At 47.5% G+C, this 12,029-nt stretch overlaps 1 protein-coding gene across 1 annotated transcript in view; it reads left to right on the forward strand.

Moving 5' to 3' along the window:
• LOC137326173 (sodium/potassium/calcium exchanger 4-like) overlaps positions 1–9,910 on the forward strand; it is a 224,129-nt gene extending 214,219 nt beyond the window's left edge. The window contains exon 16 of the mRNA XM_067991046.1: positions 9,172–9,910. Within this exon, the coding sequence (XP_067847147.1) occupies positions 9,172–9,324 (153 nt within the window). The 3' untranslated portion in view covers positions 9,325–9,910. The remainder of the gene's footprint in view (positions 1–9,171) is intronic.
• The last annotated feature ends 2,119 nt before the right edge of the window (positions 9,911–12,029 follow it).

Consider the following 12,029-nt stretch of genomic DNA (forward strand, 5'->3'; position numbering starts at 1 on the left):
ACTTTTTATCACCTAGTCGCATTTTGCTGCTGTGCCAAATATGACTCGGAGCTGAGTGCAGAACGACATTATTCCTTGCACGCACCCTGTGACTTGCTTAGAGGTTGCCCTTTTAAATTGGCTTATGTGCCATTAAATTAACTAATAACCATGGGTATGCAGACTGTATACCGTGGTTCAGCGCTGCTCTTTGTTCAATAACTTGTGTTGCACCAAAAGTCTCCCCTTCCCTTATCTGGCGAGAAGAAAATTTTAATCTTAAAATCATGGCAAAATATGGATTGAGACAAAGCCTGCTTCCTCTCAGTTTTTTACAGATGTAGAGCTTTGAGCAGAATCTCTTTAAGGAAAGTCTCTTTTCTGATCCAATTTGCAAGTTGCATTGGAAAATTTTCAAGTGGTGTCTTCTACCTGACTGTCAATATTACATTAAAAAAATTAAAATTTGGGAAAAATTATTACACGAGAGTCTGTAAGAATTTCAATTATTTTGTAGCTACTGAAGTCTAGGTACAGTGTTTAATTATTCCAACTACAGCTCTCTAGGTTTTCAACCTCCTTCTCTCACCTCTATCCAATGTATGTAGACCTAGATAGTTAGAACCCACTACCCATATCACTTGTGGCAAGATCAAACTTAATAAAGATGAACATACTCCCGTGCCTTCCCTATACAGTAGAAGCATCTCAATTTCTGTGGGCAGGCAAGAGGCTATGCACACTGTTCCCTCTCATTGGGCTCGATATTAGGAGGGAGGCGGGTTGGCAGCGGGGGGTCGACTGGGCGCGTGGGTAACGCACCCAGTGAATTCGGGGTGCTCCGCTCGTGATCGCAGCCTAATTGAAGGCACTTACCTTGGCTTCCGGGTTTCCCGTTCTAGACCTGCGCAGCAGGCGCACCCGCATCACAGGCTGTCAGCAGGAGGAGCCCTATTTAAAGGGCAGTCCTCCAAAGCTCCTCCTGCAGCAAACAACCAATTTAGGAGCATGGAGCAGGCCAGAGGCAAGGCTGCTCCAAGGTTCTCTGACTCCTCACTCCAGGTGCTGCTCGATGGGGTGAGGAGTAGGAGGGAAATTTTTTTCCAATCGGATGGGAAGAGGTGTCCTCCCTCCATCACCAAGAAGGCCTGGCTGGAGGTGGCCGAGGAGGTCACCAGCAGTGGTAATGTGTCCAGAACCTGGGTGCAGTGCAGGAAGAGATTTAATGACCTAACCAGGTCAGCCAAAGTGAGTATACTTACGCATTCTCCCACACTCCATCTTCCACATCACCTCCACCACCACACAACTCCTTCTGCACTGCCACCACAACGCTCTCGCATCACTCCTCACATCCACTCAACTATCATCCTCACCTTGCCTGCACGTACTCACTGCCCCAGTTCCCATTCAAACACTACCATGCAACCCAATCCTCATACAATCTCATGACTATGTCTCACACGCACCCTCCCATGCATCTACCTCACGCTCAACCCCACCCACACCAATGCATGCAGTGGGTCACCATGCAACCATCACTCAATCATGCCTCTGTGTTTTGCCTTGATAAGAGAAGAGATGCCAGAATGCCCGGGAGAGGGCAACGACCGGAGGGGGCCCGCCACACCAGGTGGCATTAACAGATGCGGAGCAGCAGGCACTCGAAATAAGCCGGACGCTGGAGTGCCTGTCCGTGGTGAACACGGAGACTGGGAGTGCACAAACGGCTGGTGACAGAAATCTAAGACTCAGCACTCATGATAGCGAATGATCTTAGCTTCATTTGGCATTTGCAGCACCTCAACAATTGTCCACATGCTTAATTCTTCTTTTTGTTCTCTTGCAGGGCCATCTGTGAGCGCCGTGACTGCGGAGGGCGATTCCTCAGAGGACCTGCCGTCCTCTGAGGGTCCATCGTCAAATCTGAGCCAGCCATCCACCAGCACAGATACACACACCTCGGTGGGTTCCCATCCTCACTTAGTTGGGCTTGCACATGGTGAGTCACCACACATATGTGAGCACGAGCAGACCCTGGTGGCAGGGGCAGCCGTGGAGAGTCCGCGTCAGTGGGAGTACTCTTCTTCAGGTTCTGCTCAGCTGGACCCAGATGCCGAACCCTGGGGGCCAGCCGTGAAAAGGAGATTCATCGAGGGGCAGCAGCACGTTGCCGAGGTACTGGAACAGTTGCCACGCGCACTCTCCACAGTCGTGCAGAGGATGGAGGAGTCCAATTCCTGCATGAGTGGAATACTGTCACAGGGATGTGAAGGCATCTCTGAGATAGTTTCGCGGGTAGGTGCGGGAATGTCTGCAATGGAGGGAAGGCTAGCCTCCTCGAGCGTCAAGCATGGCTGAACAATGAGTCTATTCAGGCCCTGACAATGGCCGTTCAGATTCAGGGTGAGCAGTATTCTGCCGCCTTGAACAGGCTGACAAATACCTTACAACTGGCCTTCCAAGGCTTCACACAAGTCCTCCAAACTGTCGTCCAGCATGGTGGAAGGAGTGATGTGAGCCTGGGCCAGGAGAGGTATGATGGTGAAAGGGGACATGGAAGTGGGGACGCCACTCAAAGCGCTCCCACGTCTCATCCGTTGCCCCCCTCACAACCAGTACCTGCAATGCTGCCCCCTCTCCAGGTGGCCGAGTCTGCCCCTGCACAGGTGCAGGTGGAGCAGTCTTTGGAGGGGCCCTCACGGGCACCCAAACCCAGAGAGCGTCCGCGCAAAGCATCTCATCAGTCAGGGCATGGACAAGAGCAACCTGCCACAACCTCTGCTGAAGCCACAGGGGTAGCACCACGTCGGGGTTCCCGTAAACGCAAGGTGAAGGATTTGTGAGCACAAAGGGGATGCACAGGGGTGAAAGACGAAATGTCACATTTTTGATTTATTTTCCTTTGTTTTGCAAAAAAATCATAAAATCTTGTTATCACCACTACTGCCACGTCTTTGAAAATCTTGTCTGGTTTGCGCAATAATCCCCTTTCCTGAGGATCACCATGAGGACCCACACCTGATGCCACCCAGGTGTATTTGCAGGGCTCTTTTGTGCAGATGACTGAGAGACGCCGGCCATGTCCCCTATGGCACACTGAAAGGATGCGGAGGAGAAGTTGTTGAGGGCAGTGGTGACTTTGACAGTGACAGGTAAGAAGATGGTGCTCGGGCCAGTCGGGAGCAGCTCGGTATCAAGGAGGCTGCAGATGTCTACGACTACATGTCGAGTGACTCTGAGTCTCCGTGTGCACTGCTGCTCAGAGAGGTCCAGGAAGCTGAGCCTCAGTCTGTGGACCCTGTGGCGAGGGTAGTGCCTCCTGCGATGCATCTCTCTCTGCCGTTGCCCTCCCTCCTGCTGTGCAGGTGGATGTGTCACAGCACTGTATTGTGGAGTTCCACGTGTCAGAGGTGGACGGCTTGGCCGGCGAGGCTGGTGATGCTGTTCGTCCTCCGAGGAGGTCATGACTGCAGCTATGGCGGCCCCCATCTGGAAGATGTATGTTTGAGCGGGTCAGCAAGGTAGGTAAATGTGTCTGCACACCGGGGTTGAGGTTGCAAGTTTGTGAATTTTATTGTTAGGAGAAGGGTGGTGGAGGCCAAACTTTGTCCAAAGTGACAGAGTGGCCTCCTGCAATGAGTGAGGGTCTCTCCCCCCACCTGTCAAATGGACCTTTGCAACTGCCACATGCTGGTGGCTGCAACACATCCATTTCAACTGGGAGTGTTTCCCCCAGTACGGGAAACACTCTCAATTTAGTTGAAAATCCCACCCCTCCTAAAATATCCTACAAATCAGGTCTGCTAATGACCTGAACTATCAAATTAATTGCCTTAAGTGGGATCCCGCCGGCTTTGATTGCCGGTGGGAGTTCCGCATGTGGGAGCTGCGCGCGCATCACTGGGGAACCCGGAAGTGGGCGTATTGGAGCCGGGCTCCAGACCCGCTCCGGGAATCCCCAATTTTTGGAGCCCCCCTCTGCCACCAACCCGCCAGCTCGGACATCCAAAAATCAAGCCCATTGTGTTCTCCTTTACAGCAATCCAACTCTGGGTGAATGCCAGCTGAAATATGGCCTTCCCAGAGAACTTTGGCCGTGTATGGAAAACCAGGCAACGTGACATTCCCAAACCCTTAGAAAAGATCAAACAACCCTTCCAGCCTACACATGATAATTCAAAGTTCTTTTGTGTCCAAAAATGGGATCATTCAGTAATTAAAATTAAACAACTGCATTAAAAAGAGATCTGGAGATATATGTGGACAAATCGTTGAAAGTGGCAGGGCAGGTTGAGAAAGTGGTTAAAAAGCATATGGGATCCTGGGCTTTATAAATAGAGGCATAGGGCCCGATTTTAGCACCCGCGACCGGGTGCGTTCTCGGCGGGGGGGCCCCGAAAATCCCGAAATCCCGGAGTGGGACCGGATCGCGCCTTGATCCCGCCCACTTCCGGGTTGCGCGCTGACGTGCGGGGGTGCGTGCGCAGCCCCCGCTGGTGGGAATCCCGCAGGCAATTAAAGCCAGCGGGATGCCACTTGAGTGTATTTACTTTGGTTGTTCAGGTCATTAACTGACCTGATTAAGGGACTGTGTGTGATTTTGGATAAACATGGGATGTTTCACACACTGGGGGAAACAGTCCCAGTTGAAATGGACGTGTTGCAGCCGTCAGCCTGTGGCAGCTGCAAAGGTCCATTTGACAGGTGGGGCGGGGGGCGGGGGGGAGGCCCTCAGCCATTGCAGGAGGCCGCTCTGTCACTTGGGACAAAGTTTGGCCTCCACCACCCTCCTCCTGATGGTCGAAGTCACCAACCTGCACACTTACCCCGGGGTCCGGAGACATTGCGGACCCCCTCAGATGTACATCTTGCGGATGGGGGCCGCCGTAGCTGCAGTCATGACCTCCTCAGAGGGCGAACAGCATCGCCAGCCTCACCAGCCTCGCCATCCACGCCGTCCACCTCTGACACGTGGAGCTCCACAACAGAGTGCTGTGACACATCCACCTGTACAGCAGGAGGGAGGGCTACCGCAGAGAGAGATGCGTCGCAGAGGGCACTACCCTCGCCACACGTTCCACAGACCGAGGCTCAGCCTCCTGGACCTCTCTGAGCAGCAGTGCACATGGAGGCTCAGAGTTACTCGACATGTAGCCGTGGACATCTGCAGCCTCTTTCATGCCGAGCTGCTCCTGGCTGGCCCTTGCACCATCTTCCTACCTGTCGCTGTCAAAGTCACCACTGCCCTTCCGAACTTCTGCTCCACAGCCTTCCAGGCTGCGACCGGGGACATCCCCGATGTCTCTCAGTCGTCTGCACAGAAGAGCCCTGCAAATACACCTACACCCACTCTGCAGTGACACAATGGGTGGCATCAGTGGTGGGTCCTCATAGGGATACCCAGGAACGGGCATTATTGCACAAACCGGACAGGATTCGCGAAGACATGGCAGTAGTGGTGCCAATGTAATGTGTGATGTGCGTTGTTCTTTAATTCAATAGAAGTAAGAACCATGACAATCCCTCAAACACCCTTGTGCATCCCCTTCATGCTCACGACACGTTTGCCTTACGCTGCTTACTGCACATATGTGATGCATGCCCTGTGGCTGCAGCACAGGTGGTGGCAGGTTGAGTGAGGCTGGCCGTGAGAGAGATGCACGAGAGGGTGAGTATGGGATAGAGCCATGAGATTGTATGAGGATTGGGTTGCGTGGTAGTGGCGGGGTGAGTACTCGCGAGGTGAGTAGGTGCAGGTAAGATGAGGATGGGGTTTGAGTGGGTATGAGGGGTGATGAGTAGTGTTGGCAGTGCCGATGGAGATGTGGGGTGGGGGCAGTGTTGTGGCAGGTGGAGTGTAGGGGAAAGACTACGTGTTCTCACCGTGGCTGACCTACTGAGGTCATTGGAGCGCCTCCTGCACTGTATGCAGGTGGGCGATATGTTGGTGGCGCAGGTGACCCCCTCTGCCACCTCGAGCCAGGCCTTCTTGGTAGCAGAGGTGGGCTGCTTCCTCCCGCCCGCCGGGGGGAAGATCTCTGTCCTCCTCCTCCTCCTCACCCCATCTAATGATACCTGGGGTGAGGCATTATTAAACTGGGAGCAGCCTTCCCCCTGGGCTGCTCCATGCTGTAATTTTTACTGTTTGTGGCAGCATCTGTCAGTGGAGGACTGCCCCTTTAAATAGAGCGCCTCCAGCTGACAGATCTTACTGCGCATGCGCAGCCCGCCCGAGTCGCAGATCAGCATCGGGGAACCCGGAGGAGCAGGGAAGTGGATCCAATTAGTGTGTTGCCTGCTACGATCGCGCGGGCAACCCACTAATTTCACCGGGCGTGTTGAAAACGCGCCCGCTGGCCTACCCGCCGAGAACCCGCACCCCTGGTAAAATCGGGCCCATAGAGTACAAAAGCAAGGAAGTCATGATGAACCTTTATAAAACACTGTTTGGACCACAACTGGAGTATTGTGTCCAGTTCTGGGCACCGCACTTTAGGAAAGATGTGACGGCCTTAGGGAGGGTGCAGAAAAGATTTACTAGAATGATTCCAGGGATGAGGGACTTCAGTTACATGGATAGATTGGAGAAGTTGGGGTTGTTCTCTTGGAACAGAGAAGGTTGAGAGGAGATTTGATAGAGATATTTAAAATCATGAAGGTTCTAGACAGAGTAGGTAGAGAGAAACTGTTCCCATTGGCGGAAGGGTCAAGGACCAGAGGACATAGATTTAAGGTGACTGGCAAAAGAACCAAAGGTGACATGAAGAAAAACTTTTTTTACACAGCGAGTGGTTAGGATCTGGAATGCACTGCCCGAGGGGGTGGTGGAGGCAGATTCAATCGTGGCTTTCAAAAGGGAACTGGAGAAGTACTTGAAAGGAAAAGATTTGCAAGGCTACGGGTTAGAGCTGGGGCGTGGGACTAGCTGGATTGCTCTTGCAGAGAGCCAGCACGGACTCGATGAGCTGATTGGCCTCCTTCCGTGCTGTAATCTTTCTATGATTCTAAGATTCTAAAAAGGCACTGGAGACTTTTGTGACACAATTCAAATGGGCTGCATATAGTGACAGCACTATTCCCAGCCAGAATGGAGATGATTGACAGGGGAAATTACCCAATCACGCCTGGAGACCGCACATAATTGAGTATTATGTAGCTATCTTCCACTCGCTGCATTTTGCTGGAGAAATCACTTTGCTTTTAACAGGAGATGTAATCACCTTGCTTCAATCATGAGTTCTGTTTGCTGTAATTCGTAGAGACTCGTTTTAAATAGATTCTGTAGACTGTTTGCTGTAGTGCGCTGTTTAAATAGACCCTGTTTTCTGAGTAAATAGACTTTGGTTGCTGTAACTCCAACTCATTGGCTGACACAGTGCAACTTATTGGTTGACTGCGAGTCTTTACGAACTACAGCAAACAGAACACCAAAGCAGGATGTCAATAGACATTCTGGGCATGATTTCGACCCCAAGCTGGGAAGGGTGCAGGGGCGGGGGGGTCTTTTTTTTGTCAGTTTGCCATCCGACTGGCCGGCCTGATTGACAGGCTGTTCATAGTCGGACGGGAGAGCCGCCCGGGAGTGAACATGTTCAGGTAAGTCTTTGATTGTATGGGTGGGGGAGGGACATGGGGAGCATGGATGGGCACGGGGCACTGATGGGCATGGCTTACCAGTAGGCATGGGGATCTTGAGGTGGGAGTCAGTCATGGGGGGAGGGATCGGGGGTCAGTCACGGGGGTCCATGATTGTTGGGGGGGATCGGGGGTCCGCGATCATTGGAGGGGGGATCGGGGGTCATCACGGAGGTCTGCAATCATTGTGGGGGGGATTGGGGTTCATCGCGGGGGTCTGCGATTGTTGTGGGGGAGTCGGGGGTCATTGTGGGGGATCCGCGATCGTGTGGGGGTGTCAGAGGTCATTGCGGGGGTCCGTGATCGTTGTGGGGGATCGGGGGGGTCCATGATCATTGGGGTGGGTGGGCCGGAGATCGTGGGGGGGGTTCGCAATCGTTGTGAGGTTGTTGCAGGTAGGCTTGTTGGGCCTGGGGGAAGCACTCCTACTCCTCTTGGCCCACAAGCTGTGCCAGAAAGGCACTTACCTGCTAGTTTCGGGCCTTCTCGCCTCCTTTCACGTGATGTAAAGGGGAAGGCCTGGGAATCCCGGCCCCCAGAGGTTGAAATTGCAAATTCTGCAAAAATGGAGGCCCGCAGCCTCCTTGAAAGGTCTTAGTCACCAACCTGCCTCCTTGGAGCGTTTTCTGAAGTTTTGCACAAATATTATTGGGGGGAAAGTGGGAGGACAGAGAGGAATTTTGCAAATTCTTCCCTCAGAAGATTAAAAAAAATTGGGTAGAGTCTATAATAGGGCAAGTCTAACATGGTTTATAGCAGGAACAGGAATGATGGTCTTTTCTCATTTCATACTGCCTTCCAATGTTTTACAGTTTTTGCACAGAAAGTGTTGAAAACAGACACCGTTTTTTGAAACAAAATATTCAGTAACAAAAAAATGAAGGAAAAAAAGGGGCAATCCTTGATTACAAATATAATGTGGCCAGCAATGATAAATTAATTTTAAAAAGGGTTCTAAATGTATGTACTGCAAAGCAGAAAGGTTTACCATGATGTGTTTTTCTTGTGGGCATATTTTAAGTTAGCCTGCCTGCTGGTTGTTATATCTGCTGGGTCGGTCAGAATTATTTTCTGATAATGAAGACCTGCATTATTTTGAGCATTATCTGTATAGTATTTTGTTTAAAAACAAGGCCAATTTTCATATATCTTTAGAGGTTGTGAGAGATGGTGACAAATATGGATTTCTGATAAGTCCCCATAAGTTAACTCGTTCACCTGACGAAGGAGGAAGCCTCTGAAAGCTTGTGAATTTAAATAAAATTGCTGGACTATAACTTGGTGTTGTAAAATTGTTTACAATAAGTTAACTCCACACAGAGGCAGCACATTTCATGTTTCATCAAATGCTTGCTTTGTTTTCCTCATTTAAGCATGAAAATTATTCTAAGGACTCAACTTAAATGTTGGAATGGGAAATAATGATTGATGATTCTTAATCTTCAAAACTACCTGTTAAATAAATGTTGAAACTGGCAGCTCCTTATATAGGCACATGACAAGGTGACTGCACCTCCTTTCTGCTCTGGTAACTGTGTATATTTGCGGTTCTAGGTGGCTGGAATCCACGTGAATGGATGGAAACTGGATAAAAAACTTGGTATTTATGTGCTCACCCTCTATGCTGTTTTCCTGTGTTTCTCAATAATGATCGAATTCAATGTTTTTACTTTTGTCAACTTGCCAATGTGCCAAGACAACATTTAAACATATTGGACTGCCACTGGAGATCGTCAAACAAAGGACGTTCCTAGGCTCTTCTTGCATTTCTTTCTTTCATGTGTAAAGAATGTTTTTTGGCTATTTTGAAAGTTAAATGAGCTTTTAACACAGGGCCAAAACTAATATTTGGAAAGAAGACTGCTGACTGATTGCTGCGTATTAAAGTCTAATAAGGAGCTCTCACTCCCTCCTATGGAGCTTTTAAGAAGTACGCCTGTGAATTTTTGACTTGTCTACGACATCTGGAGTACAGTGCTCATCTGGATTTCCTGTTCATTTTACGGCCTCCTGCTCGTGCACACAAGCACAAAATTATAACGTATTAAACAGCAAGAGCACTACAAATCAATCTTTTTTCACAGGACTTCACCACACATGCTATGCGTGGGAGGCGATTTGTTGGGCAGTCCTTTCTGACCTAATTTTCATTAGGTCACACTACATGTCGAAGCTTGTCTCTGTTTTTGTTCAGTAACTTAAAGAGTATATATTGGAATTGTATGGACTTGAACAAGATTATTTGTATATTTAGTGATAGTAGCTTCAATAATGAATGAAAATGCTAAAGTTCTTGTACATTTTAATAGCAAATTATATATCTTGATTTTAAGTTTGAATTTTGAATCATAGTATTTTGATATTATGTTATATATACATATATAGAGAGCACACTGAAGACAGAGTTCCTTTTATGAAAAGATGAACTTTGTACACATTTTTAAACATTTAATTCATTTATTCCAGTTATGATAGACATGGATGAATTCATTCTTGGACTGAATTATGAAGTGCAATATAGTCCCTGCAGCATTTTATGATATTTTTGGCAATATAAATATTACTCCTGTATGTCATCCTCACTGCATATGATGTGCACACGTCCACATATAACGAGAGGTTTTGAGTAGGGACTTCTTGATTTTTTAAACCAGTCTTTCATTACAGCCTTGGAAAATTGAAGAATAAGGATGTTAACCCTTTAATTTGTATAGTTTCACATTTAATGGCTGCTTTCTGCATGAAAGGCAATGGACAAAGTGCAAATGAATCTTTCTTGCAAAGAGACTGAGGTTATATAACTAGATGTAGTTCAGTAGCATCTTTAAAACACATCTTTTAAAATATATTTTTGGTCCTAGTCTTAATTATTGATCATATATTTAAAAGTTTTAATGTAATACCGACAATGATTTTTAAAAATAACCTCTGGACTGCAAATCATCATTTTGCTTTTAGTAAGCTTCAAACTAAATGCCAAATCTGGAAAATGATAAAATGGATATGGACATACAAATTTAAACATAAATATGGACTTAATTGTTTCCTCCTCAATACTACACATTGCACAGCTAGGACTATCTGGAAATAACCTGCCTGTCAGTGAATGTGTTACTACTGAGCAGCTCTGTATCCTACTTGCATTGGTAGGATATAGGATTCTTCAAGACAAAGTGTCATATTTTGTACCACTGTGACCAGTTTGCATTGAAACTATTTTGTACTATCTACAAATGCACACTAATTCTCCTTTTAAAGGGATTCTGGTGCACTTTTTTCACACATAATCATATCCTCTTTTATTGTGAACACGACCTAGCTTTCACATTTTTGAGATCATTTTAATGGTTTCATGGCAATAAAATGGCTGAGCTCAAAACTGAATGTCTGCACACTGAAATGGCAGTTAAAACTTTTCACTTTGTGATTTATTGATTCAATATTTATGATTCCTGCCTGATTGAGCAATTCAGTATATTGCTGAACTGCAGTTGCACCTTCTGGTTTCTTTACCAGCCTAGGGATGGGCAAGGAATGTATACCATATGATGCAGAGAAAACTGCACAGTACTAGTGTTATAAATTAGTATTTTATATTCTGCAGTTTACAAAGAGATCTCAATCCAAATGGACACCTTCAGATAATCAAAGAAATTCTCACCCATCCAATATTTTATCTGAATTCAACAGCTGGTTGTAATATAATGTTAACCTAAAAAAATGACCATAATAATTGAAATGGTTATCAGTGATTAATGGGTAAATGCACTGCATACTATGGTTCGGATCCATGTAGACCAAAAGGTCCCAGATTCGATTCCTAGTCTGTGTTGAGTTGGCTGATCTCATTTGGGGCAGCTACAATTTGTGTCTCATTCCTTGACTTTGAAGGGGGAAAATCATTCAGGGTTGCCTCTCCTGATTACTATCCAGTGCCCCTTGTTGCAAAGTACATGTGTGTGGGCATTTCCATCTCAGCTATGATGTCTCCCTATGGTTGACTAAAGCTGCATAGACTTGCTGTCTGGGAACAGACAAGAAGAATGCCCAGGTACTGGAGCTTCTCACACCCATGGTACTGAGGCCCAGTGTGAGACAGTGCCTTCAGGAAAGAAAATTCTGGGGGAAGGCAATATCCAGTTTTCAACTTTATGTGCTAATTTTGTAAAAATGCTGATCAAGATTTACGTAAGAAGTTGTCAATCACTGGTGGGATGAAAAGGTGGACATCTCAAGTTACAGCTTGTGAGCTCACTGCCTGATAAATGATTGTTGAGATAAGGTACATTCAGGTGATAGTATTGTGTGATTTGATGATAGGTAAATGAAGGGCAGCATGTTGGCACAGTTCTTAATAGCTTAATGCGTGTAATGGGATGGTAAGATATGGTTTCATGCCTCTTGATGGCCCA

This window comes from Heptranchias perlo, chromosome 10 (genome assembly GCF_035084215.1).
Source record: "Heptranchias perlo isolate sHepPer1 chromosome 10, sHepPer1.hap1, whole genome shotgun sequence".
Classification (NCBI taxonomy): Eukaryota; Metazoa; Chordata; class Chondrichthyes; order Hexanchiformes; family Hexanchidae; genus Heptranchias; species Heptranchias perlo.